This window comes from Dipodomys spectabilis, unplaced genomic scaffold (genome assembly GCF_019054845.1).
Source record: "Dipodomys spectabilis isolate Male_0828 unplaced genomic scaffold, ASM1905484v1 ptg000051l, whole genome shotgun sequence".
Taxonomy (NCBI): Eukaryota; Metazoa; Chordata; class Mammalia; order Rodentia; family Heteromyidae; genus Dipodomys; species Dipodomys spectabilis.
In genome coordinates, this window is record NW_024870728.1 from 17925133 (window position 1) to 17944083 (window position 18951).

Sequence of the window (18951 nt, forward strand, 5' to 3'; positions counted from 1 at the left end):
ACACCCCTACCCCAAAGTTGTAAGGTTTGTTTCCAATATACTGTCCTGTGAGTATCATTGTTGCAATGAGTCATCCTGCGTCCTTGTTTCAGCGTTTTGTTATTCCCCTTCCCCTCCCAGAATAGACAAATGTATATACAGGATATAGAGTACCAAAATTGAGTACAGTGACAACAGGAGATATACCAGAGGGGGAAGAACATACAAAGGAAACAAAAAAATCCGCATAGTATATTTACAACATTAACAACGAAGACGAACCTCTGTGTCCATATCTTGGGGCTCATTTTACTTAGCCACATTTTATATGGTCATATGTACATAGCTTTTGAGCTTTTCAGCTTATCTGATAAGATTATCTCATATGTATATTAATTATTACAAATAAGGGAAATCATGGGACCTAAATTTCTTTGGGCCTGGCTTACTTCACTTAATATGATTTTTTTTCCCAAGGATTTCCATTTCCCAACAAATGGGGTGGTGTCTTTCTTTCTGATGGAAGCATAGAATTACATTGTATGTATCTACAGAGGGGCATCAGGATTGGTCGCTATCTTAGCTATGGTGAATAATCCTGCGATAAGCATAGATGGGCTGATAGCTTTAGTGTGGCCTTGTTTGTTTTCATTTGGGTAAATACCCAAAAGTGGGACTGCTGAGTCATAAGGGAGCTCTATCTGGAGTCTTTTGAGGAACCTCCATACTGCTTTCTAAAGTGTTTGAACAAGTTTACTCTTCCCCCAACAATGCAGTAGGGTTCCCTTTTGGCCACATCCCCTCCAGTGTCTGTTATTAGATTTCTTGATGATAGCCATTCTAACTGAGGTGAGGTGGAATCTCAGCGTTGTTTTGATTTGCATTTCTCTTATGGCCAGAGAAGTTGAGCATTTCTTCATGCGTCTATTGGCCATTTATTTAACTTATTATTTTGTTTATAGGGTCGACAATTTATTCTGATGATGTCTTTGTACCAAGATTGACAACTATCTTCACAGTAACTACCCTTATCACACAGGAAATTCCAAAATGATCTACATGTGGCAAATAAGATATTCATGTTTTGTTTTTACTACAGGACAGGGAAATAAAACAAAGGACAGTTAAAATAAAATAAAGCAGAATAGTTAAAGCGTGTGACTTCATTAAATGTTAACATATCACCCTCAAGGCTAGGGAATCTGATTATTTGGTTAAAAGCATCTACTGACATTATTCTGAGATGTACTGTTTTGTATTACAAATTCTTTTGTTAGATTGGAGGATGAGTTCAGTAGTCTGTATAGTGATGACAAAGCATCAGGAATAACTGGATATGGGTGAATTTCCCTGTTGTTAATCCATAGTATTTCACATGACCTGTAGTAAATATGAATTTCCTAAGCATCAGGTTTTTTAATATTATATAGTTCAACCCAATTTACATTTGTATATAACTTTAAAACTTATGATATTATTATATTGCTCTTCTCTGTTACAAGGGATTTTCAGAATAAATGGTTCTTCAATTAATTTATGGTGAGGTTGTAAAATATAGAGCCAATAAATGTTTTTCAAAAGCCATCTTCATTTCTTGGTGCCTCAATGAAGACAAGTATTTCAGGTTATCTAAAGTCTGTTGACCCATGAATTTTGTTACAATGAACCTAATAGACAGATGTGACCACAAGAATGCTCTCAGGTTTCATCTGATTTCAGCATGGCTTTAGATAAAATGTTTGTTAGTCAGGATAATTAAGTTCTTCCAAAATGAGAATATTACACATGACTAATATAAATGTAATTTCTTTGATTAGCATACACTGAGGAGGGAGGGACTGAAAGGCAGAGTGACATTTACAGGTAATTCCTAACAATTTAAAATAGAAATCACACTAGAATATTTCACCAAGACATAAACATGGGTGATGAGTCACATACTAAAATGGAAAGACTTATATTATGAAAATATCAATTTTTTGAAACTTAAGCAATGCCTAACCATGTTTTTTTTTAAAGCTAATATATTTGCTTTAACAGAATGAAAATAGTCCAAAGAATCTCTGAAAGTATATTTAAGAAAAGAGAGGCAGGGATTTGAAAAAGGCTATGTGGAAAGATTTTCTCTGCCAAATATTAAAATGTTGAAGGTAGTAATTATGAGGACAGGACGAGGTTTTCAGCTTGGAATTGCTTCACTGTATTCAATATAAATTCTAAATGGAAACCAAACAAATATAACCACTTAACTCTTATAAAGTTTATATTTTAAAGACATGGAGAAGTATAGACTCTTCGATAATTAGTAACAAATGGCTCTGATTTGGAATAAAATCAAATTAGATACCTACCATAAGACAAAACAGGAGAGAACTTCTACATTAAAATTTCTAAAGGTATGAGGTAGACTATAGATTATAGATTGAATATAGACCTAGAATTTTAAAGTGACGAGTTAAAGGACAACACTGAGAGAACATACTAATGAAAATTACAGTGATGGTCTCTTCACATAAAATTCATAAATTAAGAAGGAAAATATTATTTTACATCATAGCTTCATATTTCAAAAGTTTTATAAAGCTGAAGTACAATTTATACCCAAAAATCTTTAAAAACTTTGACTTTACTTATAAAATTATACAACTTACAATATCAAAATATGTTCAGTAATTCCTAGTTAGAATTAAAATACAGAGTCAGTAGTAATCTTAATTACCCTTGGTACATTATAAATAAGACAAATGACTATTTAAATAGATTGTAATATAATACAATATAGCATGTACACAAATTAGGCATTTGTGACAAATGATTCAAGATAAATCCTGCCAATGGATCAAGGAACTTATTATTTAAATGCACATTAAAATGTATGTTGATTGTTAGACATTTTAACTGTATTAATGATATGAATATGAATTAATTTATTATAAACAATAATAATATGAATATAAATGTGAATACTTTAGAAGGGGGTAAGTAGGAATGTGTCCATATATTGGTATATTTCAGAGCTGTGAAAAATGAATGGAGCAGAAAAACACTTACAATTCTACAGAAAAATATAATTTCTGAATGTTTTCCAGCAAACTGAGATTTAGGTATAAAACAAACTACTGTTTAGCAATGCTAGCAGCAAATATTTATTCAGTGTTCACTATCGGACATGATTGCACTACTTCAATCTTATGCATTTCCTGCAATATATATACTCTTCACAACAGATCCTTAGAATAAGTACAGTTGTTTCATTTTATGAGTGAAGGAACTGCAGCCCAAACAGGTTAGATAATTTAATCTAACACAGATATTACATAAAGTCAAAACCGGAGCCTTGTAGTCCTCTCCAGAAAAACCTCATGTGTCGCCCACTATTTTGTAACCTCTCACTTGTTAAATTGTTTTGGCTTTATGCCACTGCTTCACATACATTATCTTCTGTAGTTTCCTAGGAACAAGGTAGGAGGGACAGGATGCATTGGGTGAACAGAATTCTGAAGAAGTAGAGAGGGAAGACTCCAGCATATAGGATCCTCAAGAATGATCAGATTTTTTTTCCAGAAACATGAAAGGGAAATATATCTTTTGAGAATTTGGAAATCATTCACTTAAAGACGAAATACCTTGAGTTTCTTTTGTTTGTGTTCCGTGTACTTTCTTCATTGTTATACCACTATGGAAGAATGATAAGATCAAAGATATATAGTTAATCAAAGTCATTTCTTCAGTAAGAGAACTAAAGCTTTGGTTTGAGTTTTACACACACACACACACACACACACACACACACACAATGTATTTTACATCTACTATAAATACATTTCCAAAAATTATGTGCCATTTCAGAACTTTGAGAGAGTAAACTCTTTATTGACTTCCAAACTCTTTCCAGCACAGAGATGATCATTTCTTTTATCAATAGTACATCAAGTAATTCATATGTATAGAAACATTATATTCTATAAAGATTTTGCTTGTGGAGAATCATATTGTTTTGCATTTGACCTCTATATTGTATGAGATATGCAGATTTAACTATCAGAAACATCCAGGAATGATCACATTGCAGACCTAGCTGTTGTGAGTGGCACAATCCTGGAGTAAAGGCTCTGTGGCCCATCTTTCTATGCAATGGCTTTCTGTGGTCTCTGGAGTTCAACAGCTTTCACAAATGGACACTTAGCTCTACTGGCTTTAAGTTCTTTAATCCACTGGAAGGTCAATTTGTTGCATATTTATAAAAGGAACAATTGGATTGCTTTCCTTTATTTCCTTAAGTTTTATCTGCTCATTGAGCAGTACATTCAAAGTGCTCTGCAACGGCTTTGCACTTCAGTAGTGGGTTGTGAAATCACATCAATGTACATTGACCAACACTAAACTTTTATTGAAATAGGATAGATTGGGGAAAATATCGATTTGATATTGATATCCATAGTCTATTCTGATCTAATTAGTTCTAATATTTTTAATTTAAATTTTTGATAATTCTGTCCTCTTTTCTTTATATATGGTATATGCATGTCCGTCTCTTTGGTAGGTAAGGGGAGGGTATAGAACTCGATGGCAAATGGTGAAAAGTACGGTAATGGAGCTCCTTGGACATTGATGAACGTGAAATATACATCTCCTTGGTGGAGACAGGAGAGGGGATCTGTGAGTGAGGGAACAGAAGGCATTGTAAGAAATGTACTTATTACCTGGCTCATGTAATTGTAATCCCTGTCTACATCACCTCCATAATAACAATAAAGTAAATTAATAATAATAAATAAATAAAAACATGGTCAAAAAGTAGGAAAATATCAGATCTGATTAGATCAGGATAGAAAAGACAATATCAAATTATTTTGCCTGTCATTTGGGCCAGGTTTACTCCTCTGAACTTTACATCATGTACAATGTACTGAGCAATATGGTATTATTATTTGCATTATAAATGGTGATTTAAAAAGTTTGAAAAACACATTAAAGGAGGATTGCTTGGGGCTGGGAAGGTGGTTCAGTGGTAGAATGCTTGCCTTGCATGCCTGAGGCCCTGAGTTCAATACCTCAGCACCACATAAGCAAAAAGAAAAAAGCCAGAAGTGGTGCTGTGGCTCAACTGGTAGGGTGCTAGCCTTGAGCTGAAGAGCTGAGGGACAGCGCCCAGGCCCAGAGTTCAGGCCCCATGACCAGACCCCCCACCCAAAAAAAAGAGGATTGCTTCATTTGTAGGCAAACATGATTATCTTTATTCACATATATTTTATAATGTATATGTTCTTGTTAAGTAGTTGTACTTATTTTATATATTTTAAAATGTATATATTCTTATTAAGTGGTTGTACAAATGTTTGTTCAAGTCAACCTATCAGTTTATCAGTTCATGAGTTTATGAGTATAGTGCTTCTTGATCAGTGTCAGTCCTTTCAATCCTTCTTCCTCATCTATCCCAATCCCTTCAAGTAACTAGGTGCCATTTTCACGTATGTACATTGAGTGTTATGACTGTATTTACCCACTCTTCCTCTCTCCATTCATCTGTAGCCCCTCCCCTAAATCCTACTCTCTCTCAGATAAAACGTATTATAACTGCCTAGCATTCATATGTCAGTTAATTTTTCAAGGGACTTTTGCCATTGAAATGCAATCCTGAGTATACCATACTTCGGTTTGATTGTGGAAATATGCCTATGGCTCTGGGTGTGTTTTCATATATGTTTATATTTTAGACAAATCTTCCATATGTGAGAGAAAATATAAAATCTATTTTTTCCTGAATCAATAAGGAAAAAATACATATATATGTATATATATTATCATACCATCAGGAAGAATAATAATATGTTTCTCTGTTGGGGAAGATAACACCAAATATGTTCTACAAGGACAAAAGTAGTACTTTGTAAACATCCTTTCTTGTATGTATCTCAAGCTTCATTCTTCTTTGTTTTTCAGTGGCACTGGAGATAGAACATAGAGCTCTGTGCTTGCTAGGCAGGTGGTCTACCACTTGAGCACTTCTTCATCAGCCATTTTTCATGTCAGTTATTTTCAAGATAGAATCTTGGACAGGTCTCAACAAACATCCTTCTAGCTGTGTTTCCCCTTATTGCTAGGATAATGAGTATACACCACCATGTCCAACTGATATTTGAGATGGAAACTCTGAGTTATTTTTTCTTGACTCTGAAACCCTTGCTCTCTGCCTTGCAAGTAAACTAGCATTATAAACTTGAGGTACCAAATCTGAGGAAGCCCAGGAGTTCCTCTGTTAAGTTCTTTATTACTATTAGACTTGAGTATTGATCCTCTGTGACACACATTTTTCTCTTCTGTAAAAGTTATGAGTTGGGTTCAGTCATAGTTTAGATTCCATGGAGAGTTAAAAGTATATTCTTATTTCCGTGGCTTTCACCACAAATATGAAGTGCATTTGTATAATGTTTTAATTTTCATCAATTCTGCTCATAATTGTGTTAGTTAATATGGCTTCAGAGTAACCTATTTTTTAGATGTATGAAACAGATGTGTGCTTGATTTTTTTTAGTTATACAGTGCTCCATTTTAAATAGTTTCTGAACACTTTCCTTCTTCTTTCCCAGCCCTTTGGTCTTCACCTTTACTTGCCTATTGTTTGTGGCTCCCAACTTAATACATACGAATCAATGAAGATATATAGGAGTCAAGGAATGAATTTTAAACTCTGCTTTTATAATAGCTTATTATGTGCCTTGGGATAGCCTAGTTAAATAATTTTAAATGTTAACTTTTCCATCTGTGACCCTGGAATAATTAACTTCCTCTTCCAAATGCACAGGTTATTTCATTACAATTTTTTTTAATTTAAAAACTTACATGATACTCAAGGGCATGGAGTTAAAAGTAATAAAATCTCCCCATCAGTGAGCACACTTCAGTTTTCTTCCCAAAATGATCATTAATATAACATTATATAATAAGTTTGGTGTATGTGTATATGTGTAAAATCTGTGTGTGTATGGATACACATACACACAGAAGAGTATGTATAAGTGCAGGCATTTATTTGGTTTAGTTTATAAAAGTGGGAATGTTATGCTTGCTCTCCTCCCCCTTAGTATTATTTTACCTACATTCTCTTTTTAAAATCTTTCATTGAAGTTCAGAGAGTTAACCTCACTCATATGTTTTTAATGCCATACCACTTATTGAAGTTATGGAGGTACAATGATTACTTAACGTTCTTTTTTAATATGTTTTTATTCTAAAAATATTGTACAGAGGGGTTACAGTTACATGAGTAAAGTAATGAGTACATTTCTTATCGGGTATTGTTACCTCCTCCTTTGTTTCTCCCCTACTACTTAACACTCTTGATTAGTAAACATTTCATGTGGACTATGTAATTGTCCGCAGTGCACATACTTCTGTAACTCATATTTCTAAAGTTAGAATTGCACAGTCACCGGTTTGATGATAATCTTCAAAGTCTTGTATCTTCACCTCATATACTCATCAGTAGTTAACCTAATATTCTTGTCCTTATCAAAACTAGAAACCAACCGGCGCCGGTGGCTCATGCCTAGCAACTCAAGAGGCTGCAATCTGGTTCAGAGCCAGCCTGGGCAGGAAAAATTCGTGAGATTCTTACCGCCAATTAACCACAAGAAAATAGGAAGTGGCGCTGTGGCTCAAGTGGTAGAGTGCTTGCCTAGAGCTGAAAAGCTGAGAGATAGGGCTCAGGCCCAGAGTTCAAGCCCCATGAGAATCACTAATTAAAACTAGAAACCAATTTCACTGCCCTAGAAAAAATGATAGTGGGGCTGGGAAGGTGGCTCAGTGGTAGAGCGCCTGCCTTGCATGCTCAAGGCCCTGGGTTCGATTCCTCAGCACCACATAAGCAAAAAGAAAAAAGCCAGAAGTGGTGCTGTGGCTCCAGTGGCAGAGCGCTAGCCTTGAGCTGAAGAGCTGAGGGACAACGCCCAGGCCCAGAGTTCAGGCCCTACGACTGGACCCAAAAAAAAAAAAAAAAAAAAAGAAAAAATGGTAGTGTCTCAGATATGTCTGAACATAATTTTGGATTATACCAGAGCTGGTCGGCTTACTGAGATCTCAGGCTAGCCAGTATTCATTGGTTCAAGAAGTATTTCTTTATTCTATACCTGATGTGAGCCTCTGACTTAATATTCTATGGTGATTTTGTTATTGCACTGTGAGTATGAAAATCATATATATTGAATTGAAAAGAAATCACTTCTATTCTCCTCTCAGCACTTGGGGTATAGAACTAGGATAAACAAAAACAATTGGGCATTTTGTTTGATTGTTTTTCCCCCTATCAAGGGTAGGTATAGAAATGAGCATTCTATTATAAAAATGTGACTTCAAATGATTTAATATATTTTTTTATATTTCTTGGTTTGTCCATCACATTATTTTATTAAAAAATAATTTATCTATGGCATATTGTTTATTGCTGGACACATCCTTCAAATATAATATAAAAACATAATTATAAAAACACTATGATTTTATGTAGTTTCATACTCTTCCTCTATTACCTGAAAACTATTTACTGTGCTGTGAAGGGTACGTAAAATATTTCATACTGTCAAGAATATTTTTATAGCTAAGTTAATAGGTAATGTTGCTTTTTCCTTTGAGCCTTGACTTATAAACTTTGTAGATGTTGATAGCTTATTAATGAGTAACATTCTCCCTGGTGACAGAGTGTAGTTTAAACTCAACTTTAAGGTCCCTCAATGAATCATTGAGCATTTCTTTATGAGACAGATTAAATAAAGTTCATTTACTAAATGAAATAAAGCAGGTAGTGATGAAGAATAGATTAGACAAGATCTCTTTCCTCTTTGACACAACTAACAACGTTATCATGTTATAGTCCAGGGGGTCACCCAGGATTTATCTAGTACAAGGGACAAATCTGATTAGTACCTTTGGCAATCTGAGCATGCTTTTATTAGATGAATTTGAATGTCAGTGTCATTGAGAACTAGGCAGATATGTGACTTGTTGTTCCAGTGAACGACTGAGGTTATTGCATTTAGTATAAAGAAAAACTGTTATCAGTAGTAGTATGCGTAGCATGGAATGGCCATGTTATTTCATTTACAATAGCTGTCATTATCCCAATTAGAAATTGACAACGTAAATCTGGTTATATTTTCATCGATGTCATGAAGTGTATAAAAGCCTTCATTTCCTCTCGGAAAGTTTTCTTTGTGCAGTGCGCTTGCCTTTTAGGGAATCGGTTCTTTATTAGTTAGAGTTCATATGGTTGATTCAAATAGCTAAGAATTCCTTACAATGCATATTCTTTCTGTCTGAATCGTGATGCAGGCATATCATGAGGCCTTCCTCAGTGTAGTAATAGTATTTGGCATAATCTGTGATGTAAGAAGAAATAGGGCAGAACATTTCATTTTAAGACATTCCCAACTCTGCCTTTCCATTCAAATAAATATTTTAGCTCTCTAGGAGGAATCTTTCTTTGGGGAGAGATTAATTCAGAGAAGAAATGTCAAACTACTGGCTTACAGATTCTCCTTTTGAAAAACTTAGGGCTCTCAAGTTTAAAAAGATATTTTCTAGTACCTTCTCCAGACTAAATCAAATCAGAATGTACAAGGATAGCCAGCTATTTTTATGTTTAAGTTTTGCTAATTGACTCTTAAAATCTAACTGCAGCTGTTCACTTTTAAGAGAATAAATGTGTCTTGCTGGGTGATAGTTTCATAAACTAGATTTTCTACACATTTTAGCACATTCTATAAGTAATGCTCCTTGGTTTGTGGACTATATTTTGCTTTACTTCTAGTATACTCTGTGCACAGTAGATTTCTGAATGTATGCTATACAACCTGAAGTGTTCATTTTTAAGACACTGTTTTGCTGTCCGTAGGAATAAATATTGGATCCTAAAGCCAGAAGGGACCTCCAGAGAACATTTCATCAAGCCTCCTGTCTTTGGTTAAGTGGATATCTAGAGCATTCAGAAGAGATTCTCCTTAAAATACTGACAAATAAACACTCAAGGACCTCATTCAGTAGCTCATTACAGTGTTTATATCACTCTAATAGGCAATAATTCTCCCTCACATCCAACCAAAATCACCTTTGTTTAACCCAGGTATTTTTCTCCTTGTTCACACTTCCAATTGTGTAACTGGACACAAGCAGTTCAACATGATCCTCTGAGGTACTATTTAGGAGACACAAGGTGTTGTTGTATGGACACAATACATGTAGGAATAATACAGGCAGTATAAATGTATGGGCCGTTGAATAATTGCTGAAATAAAAGAAAAATTAAATTAATGCACAGTAAAATGAGCTTAGCAGTGGAGTTACTTTCAGGTTGGCAACTTTCTAGGTGAGAGGAAAGAAAAATTTTAATGGTATTCCCTCCTTTTTTAAAAAAAGAAATGTTTTTAGTATGAGCAAAGCATTATTTTTGTCCTCAGTCTTAGTCATTTTCCTCTCAGCTAGTACTTTCTACTTGTTATTGATTTTTGTTCATTTGATTTTCCGATTAGTGATAGAAAGCTTAAGATCACACGTAGGAAATTAAAGGAGGAGGGCAGTGGGATTAAGAGTAATTAGTCTGTCAATCAATCAAATGGTATTACTGATTGAGAGATTTTCTTTGTCCATCTTGATTGTGTAAAATAATAGTTTTCTATACTAGATAGCACATTAGAATCATCCATAGAATTTATTATAACTATCAAAATTTCTGGAATATTTCCAATGATTTTGATTTAATAGAAGTTACATTAAGCCAGGCACCGGTGACTGACACCTGTAATCCTAGCTACTCAGGAGACTGAGATCTGAGGATTGCTGTTCAAAGCCAGCCTGGGCAGGAAAAGTCCATGAGACTCTTATCTCCAATAAACCACGAGAAAACCGCAAGTGGCACTGTGGTTCAAGTGGTATAAACAGCTTGCCTTGAGCTGAAGAGCTAAGGGACAGCGCCCAGGCCCAGAGTTCAAGCCCCACGACCAACAAAAAACAAAGAAAAAGAAGTTCCATGATTCCTACACACTATGTGTATAATATATAACACATAAATAAATACATAATACCCAAATGTGAATCATAATAGAAATTTACATATATAAGATGATTTATTTAACATAAATAAGAATATATACTTGAGAATGCTATTAAAATGGACATTATGATCCAGTAAACAGTGACATTATTTGGCAACTTATGATAAATGAACCATCTTGGTTCCTACTGATGCTAATGGAATCGGGATTTTCAATAATCCATTGGAAAAATTCTGTTAGATGATCTAATATATAATCAAATTCAGAAGTCTCAAACAGAGGGACTTTAGATAATTGAAGGGCATTGGGGTGGGGGAATGATAGAGGAAATAAGGGACTAGGAACGAGCAAAGGAGAAGAGGATGTGGCAGAGTATAAAATCACAGCAGCAAAAATTTCTACAAGCTACCTAAATTAAGCCTTACTTAAAAAAAAAAGTCATGAGTAAACATCATTTTTTGGGGGTAGGGGAGATCGGTCTTGGGGCTTGAACTCTGGGCCTGGACACTGTCCCTGAGCTCTTCAGCTCAAGGCTAGCGCTCTACTACTCGAACCACAGAGTCACTTCCAGTTTTCTGAGTGGTTTATTGGAGTTAAGAGTCTCATGGACTTTTCCTATCTGGGCTGGCTTTGAACACTGATCCTCAGTTCTCAGCCTCCTGAGTAGCTGGGATTATAGGCGTGAGCCGCCAATGCCCAGTTAAACTCCTTTTTTTACCTTGTCACTGGTGACTTTTTTTTGTTTTTGCTTCTCCTAGAAAGCAATGATAAACTTGATTTGTATTGTCAAGTTTCTTTAAATAAAACAAATGAGGATACATTAAATCATTATATTGGTTATACTTATGTTTAAAAGAAAAATTAAACAATTGTTTTGTTTTTATTGTATTTAGATATTTTTATTTTCTTTAAATAGTTGTGCAATGGAGTTGTTTCTAATAGTAAAGTACTGATAAGAGAAAACTACTTAGAAAATCACTGCTTAGGGGAAGCTATTCTCTCAGCATTTTTCTTTTTGCCGTGGAATACTGGTTCTTTCAATTGGCCTATCTGATTCTTTTGGATATTTTCAATGAATCCCTATTCCCAGGTTTATGTTTACCACTCCAAATATAGTAAGTTTTACTACCCATATTTTGCGGTCTACATTAATTACATTTAGTGGTATACCACCAATGAGTAAACTAGTTAAAACTCAACCCACATATTTTAATGCACCCAGGAAAATAATTTAGAGAGGATAATAAATACAAGGGAAGATTCCAAAGAAATATTTGAGCAAGGATGAAAATTAATAAAACCTAAGGCCATTATAAGTTAATGTTCCTATAGAGGCCATAGTTACCTCTTTGATTTCCAGACTCTTTTTCCCCCCTAGGTCTCCATCATCATAAAATATTATTATTAGTTTATCTATATTAAGTAAATACTGCTTGTTAATCAACAAATGCTATTAAAACAATTTACTTTAGGATACTCTTTCATTTTTCCTGCATGCATCTTTGAAATGTTTAAAAGGCATGCCAATTTTTTAAAAAAAAATCAAGTCTTATCTGACAATGTAGACTTGTTTCTTAGCCTTTTAAACCTTTCAAAATTATCTTACCTATTTAAATATTTTATATCTTGCCTATTTAAATATTTTATACATCTCATTTGACAAGGCCAAACCAAGCATATAAAGGAAGGGGAAATTAAACATTTCATAGGGTTACTTTAAGTCACGACTGAATTAAAAATATAAATTAAAATTTAGATATATGTTTAGAATTAAAATGTGATGTGACTTTGGGGATATGATTGTTGATTCTACTCCATGCTATTATTTTCCAGCTGAGCAAGGCCTGTCAAATAGAAGCAAATTAATAGACTATCCTGTGATAACACTTATTTCAGGCATAGTAGTTTGATTGTTCAACATATATCTGCTATTTCCATTGGTGGCTCTTGCTACCTCCAAAGAGTTTTATTTTATCGAAAGGAGAAAACCTATATTTCAACATCTATCAATATATCAATATCAATATCTACAAAGCTACTTGCCTTATATAGTTTTCATTCCTAATTAGTTCACCTAAATACATCTTTCATTTGGCTAGAAGGCAAGGGAAAGCAATATAAACAAAATGTGTGATTGTGAGGCGTAAATCATTGTGTAAGATTTGATTGAGTACCGATCGTGTAATAAAAGTCATGTAAAGGTTCCAGAACTCAACTATTTTTCAGTTGTTCTATACTACCTCCGCATCCCTTGTGGGTGTCTGATCCAGAGTCCCCTCCCTGTCTCCCGCAGTGACAAGGACCGTGTGTGCGGAACAGTGTGATGGCAGGTGCTACGGGCCCTACGTGAGTGACTGCTGCCACCGAGAGTGCGCTGGAGGCTGCTCAGGACCCAAGGACACCGACTGCTTTGTATGTGGGCATTGTCCCTTTTTCTTCCTCTGCCTGCTTGGGCTCACACATACCGTGTCGCAAGCATCAGCTCATGCGAATTATAGTTGGACTCTGTGAGGACTAACAAGGATTTCTACCTTTGAGAAGTCATACCTCACTGAGTTAGCTATTTGTTGATTAACTGGAATGGGGATGTTCTTCACAATGAATTGTCCGTCTGGCTTAGTTTATATTAAAAGTCATTATTCATTGGGGTACATGAAGAATATATTGAGATATCTTTTGTAAAATCTGAGAGCATAACAAGTCATCACTTCTTTATATTGTTGCAGCATTGATTCCCAACAGGGCAATGTTCATTTTATTTCTTAAATATGAATTTCATGATTATAGTAGATAAATTTATGAATTTAAATGTTTCTAGTGTATATTATTCGCAAACTCAAGTAATACAAAAATTTTAGAGTAGCAAATGTAGACTTAAGGCAATTTATATGCTAATCTTTGTGATTTTTATTTTTGAAGAGGACACTGAAAACTGACATTTATACCTTGTTGAAGATACTTTTAATTGCATTTTGGTAGCATATCCTTGATATAATCCTTTTTGTTCTTTGGAATACATATAAACAACTCTGTTGGCAATAGTTAATTCAATTTCAGATACCAGGACACTAGCTTCTTTTTTCAGTTAGAATTTTTAAACATAAGACATTACTTTTATTACTAAACATGAACACAAAAATTGTATTCTTTACCTTTCACGTGAGCTTGAGACTTATAGTAGAATTGATGTCTCAATGTTTAAATGTTTACTTATTTCAAATGAGCAGAATAAACATGAGAGCACTTATAGTGATTACTTAATTTTTTTAATACTATAAGAACCTTTATTTCTCTACCACAGTTCTATAGGAAAAGGAAACTATGAATTATAGAAGTGGATGGGGACAATAAAGAGGGGAAAAAAAAGAAAAATTAAGGAAGAGACTCAGTAGGTCTTGAACTGAGAATTATCCCCCTGTCTTTCATCAACATAGATAGGAGAGAGCAGAAGCTGGATTTTTGAAGACACTCTTCTTTGTTGGTGTTACATTAGTAATTCCAAAACAGTAGCAGCAATAAACAGCACTAGCAAAAATCATTGAGTTGAACGTTACACTGCATTTTTTTCTCATGGTTCCATGATCGTGAGTAGAGTGCCAAGTGAGCTTCAGAATTCCCATTTCATTACTTTTATGGAATGGTCGACTAGCTCCACTTTGGCATCTAGTACAGCATATTCGTGAACACCAGTCCAGGCCTGCTTATAAGGTACACTGTGCTTACAAGGTAAGTTTGCTTTATTCCTCTGGCTTCTGTCCTTTTGTTCCTAGGCAATCTATGCACAACATTGCATAAAGTATGTCAGTAAAGCCATTATAAGAATACATGAGGTTTCATAGCCATAAATTAAAACTTACTGAGCTTTCTAGATTGGTTTTTAATAGATTCCTCCTAGAAAGTGTCATCTTAGTGACTAATGTATCATCAGCAAGTCTCATTCTGATTATGCATCTAGTAGACTATCATCAGGAAATTGTCATATTTGTGATAAACTGCTTGCTAAAACAACAATTGATGAAGCAAATGTGTTAAGGAAACAGAATAAATTAATGCTTATTAATAACCATATGACAACTTATGATGAAATGTGAAGTTTGTCAGCTTGCCTTCCAAGTTCTAAATTCTTTCTGTGAAAGCTTAATTTCTTAATCAAGAGAATTATCTCACCCACACTTTTGTTAATTGTATGCTTATATATACTTTTACAGATGCCTTCTATTGACACCAGAACTAACTTTGCTTTCTCAAACATGAGTATTTGTAATCCCAGCTACTTAGGAGGCAGAGGGGGAAGACTGCAAGTTTGAGGCCACCCTAAGCAAAATCAGTGAGATTCTATCTCAAAAACAAAATGCAAAAAGAAAAGGAAGAGAAAAGGTTAGGGATTTGACTTGAATGGTAGAGTGCTTATATAGCATTCTAGAGACTCTATGTTCATCCCTACTACCAGGTGTTGGGAATAACAAACCTAACTCTCATATAGCAGAATTGTTTTAAGATTTTTTTTCAAATATGTTTAGAAATATTAATAAATTATTTTCTAAAGCCCAATATGTGCCAGCAGAAATTACCCTTTTAATGTAGTACCTTTATATATGATGTGACATTTTGAAAAAGAGAAATAGCATTGCAGTTTGAGTGTTGCATGGCACAACAAGATTAGACTATAATAATTAATTATGCATATCAAAATACCTAGAGAAGAAGAGTTTGAAAGTATGCAGCCCATAAGAATGAGTATGTTTGAGGAGATGAGAATACTAATTACTTTGATCTGGTCATTACATATTTATAGGTGTTTTAAATTATAGTACTAGCCTTTATAACTATTTATATTTCTTCCATGTTGATTAGAAATAAATTTAATGAAGTCTTCAAAAAGAAAAGAGAGAAATGGCATCCTAGTGTAATTATTGCCGCATGTTTTGAGCTTGTATACATTGTATGTCCATATGGTTATTCACCAGTCAGAACTCTTCCTTTACATACAGTGCAATGGTCATCAGTCTATTTTCCCACTGTACAATGAGATGTTTGTACCTAACATGCTACTTTTACTACTAATCTCTTCAGAAACCCACTCAAAGCAAAAACCTAACCTGTAGAATTGGAAGATTTAGTTGATACTAAACACAATGGTTTTCAGTCAATATGAATTCAAATAATTCTTCACTATCAAATGAATGTAATAATTTGACCAGGTTTGAAGATTATTATATACAGAGCCAGCAATTTAAACATTAGGAGACGTAGAAGGTATATTCACTGAAATAACATTACAAAAAGTTTTGAGAAATTTAGAATCCCAAATGCCTTTAAAATGATCAGATTCTGCAACATTCATAAAATTGGTGTGTGTGTGTGAAATCAAGAATGCATCCACCTCACAGAAGTCACAGCAGTGTTTGGTCAAAAAGTATTATGAAGATTATTGGTAATGAAATTAATATTTCCTATATTGCAGGCCTGCATGAATTTTAATGACAGTGGAGCGTGTGTTACTCAGTGTCCCCAAACCTTTGTGTACAACCCAACCACCTTTCAGTTGGAGCACAACTTCAATGCCAAGTACACATATGGAGCCTTCTGTGTCAAGAAATGCCCACGTAAGTGACAGAGTAAGAATAACCATATTAATAGCAAATTATTCAATGAAAGTCCTGCACGTCAACTCATTTTTCATTTGAAATGTGAACCTCATCACCACATTACCTTTGATATAGGTACCTTCAATTACATTTCACAAATCAGAAAATTAAAGCTCAAACTAAATGATTGGTCTAAAGGTTGAAGTTAGTGTGAACAGTTGCTGAGCTGCTAGTTGTTTTCAAGATACCTCCAATGTCTCAGCACCTCCTGATGTGTCAGGAAAGCTCATTACGTTGGGTAGATGATAGAAGATTTTATAATAAGTAGGATCTACTTCTAATAAGAATGGATTCATATCAAAATTTATTCTTGATAATGAATTTATACTAGAATATATCATTATAATTGACATCCCACGTCCAATCTTAAAGAATAATAAATGCAAAGATTATTATTTAGCAAATTGTTAACTCTTTTGGAGGATCCAAAAATAACCAGTACTACCCCTGCTTTCACTGTATTTGATGTTGTTATAATTTGTATAGTAGAAGGGGAAAAACAAATTGTTTAAGTAGGGATTCAGGTGGACCCATTGCAACAATGAGATTTACAAGTTGTTATGTTGAAAATGAACTATACAACTTTGGTGCAGGGCAGGGGAAAATTGGGGGGGGGGGCGAGGGAGAGGATGGGAAGGGATGGGAAGGAGAAACAAAGAAGGAGGCTACAATGCTTGATAAGAAATGTACTCATTATCTTGCCCATGTAATTGTAACCCCTCTGTACAGTATTTTCACAATAAAAAAATAAAATAAATAAAATAAAATAGCCAGTACTCAGAAGAGATAGGTAGGGGAATTGTGGTCCAAGGTGTGTCCCAGTAAAAACAAAAGACCTTATCTAAAAGTGTAATGCATCTCCATACCCTAGGCTGCTCACTTCATTCCTAGAGCAAGCCACTGTTCATGCATGCACATCTAAGCTGAAAGGAATGCTTTTCTTCACACCAGGAGTGATCTGTTACACACCAGAACTATGACCTTTGGAAGAATATCTTAAGTCAGTCTTTCAAGGAAAGACTCCCCAAGGAAGTTACAAGGAGGCGAAGGTCCATCTTCAGCTTGCACAAGCTAATGCACAAGCTAATGCTTTGTATTCTCCTGTTGGCTTCTCATAGTGATTTCTCAGACTCCATGAAGCAGAGGTGTGTGCTGCCTGAGAGGTGCCAGCACTGGGGTCGGTGATGTGAATTCTGAGCCACCTGCTTGTGCAGTGATAATCTACCGGGCCTCTTCCTTTGTTCATATCTGATCCTTAATCTATTGCTTCGATTCTTCAATAGGTTATTGATGATTCTACCTAATGTTATGAACTTATGACTCTAACAATACCTTGTTAATGATAAGCAGTTCTAGCTGAAAGGTCACTCCTGGACTTGTGGTTCTACCAGGACCAAGAAACGTGTTGGTTAAATGATGTACAATCCTATGTGATAGATGGTATGTTTTAAACCTAGGCACTTGAGAGATGTCTGTTACAATTTTTGCAGTTGGAATTTGCCATAATTCTCTGTGTTATATACGATCCCCACAGATAGTTCCATTATCAGAGTCTCTTGAGTTTTCTGGCCCACATAGCAGAATTGTCTGTGTAATGTGTTTCCTACTGTGGGTGCCACTCATGTCTGGAAACCTTTCGTACCATTGCATATAGAGCACACTACCTGAGCAAAGAGTCTGTCGCCTTCAAATCTAAAGCAGCCTGGCAGGTGTCATGTTTTCCGGTTATTGTAGAAGATTTTGATGAAATAATTAGTGTTTACTTTTGTACAGAATGTCTTGACATACCACAAATCACTAGTCCCCTAAACATTGCACCAGAGTTTAAGTAGTAAGATGCTCTTTGTATGATTGGCATAGCTTTCCTAAAGTACTACTTTTTTCCAATTTCACTTTATTCCTTCATGAAAAAGAAATGTGACAAAGCATCTGTGTCACTGCATTGAGACACAGCTCACATTCTAAACATTTTCTCTTGGATATGGAGTGCACGCACTTGATCCAAAGCAGTTTAACTTAAGCTACATTTGTGCTTCATGAACTTGAAATATATTTAGACTTCCAGCTTGCATCATGACATGAAATGAAGTGGAACAACGGAGAAACACAAACTAAATGTCATATAGTTTCCAAAGTCTATAAAAGAAATCCACTCTGTCTTGGGGGCAATTGAAGCTGTGGAGTAGTAGCCAAGCAAGTCCTGGCTGCTGTTAACAGGAGCTGCACTTGGATTTGAATGTGGGATATAGGGGGAGGGGGTAGATAATGTTTCACACTGG

At 34.9% G+C, this 18951-nt stretch overlaps 1 protein-coding gene across 1 annotated transcript in view; it reads left to right on the forward strand.

Moving 5' to 3' along the window:
* Erbb4 (erb-b2 receptor tyrosine kinase 4) overlaps nt 1-18951 on the forward strand; it is a 1009337-nt gene that overhangs the window by 712027 nt on the left and 278359 nt on the right. The window contains exons 6-7 of the mRNA XM_042679248.1: nt 13318-13436; nt 16489-16630. Coding sequence (XP_042535182.1) covers nt 13318-13436; nt 16489-16630 — 261 coding nt within the window. The remainder of the gene's footprint in view (nt 1-13317; nt 13437-16488; nt 16631-18951) is intronic.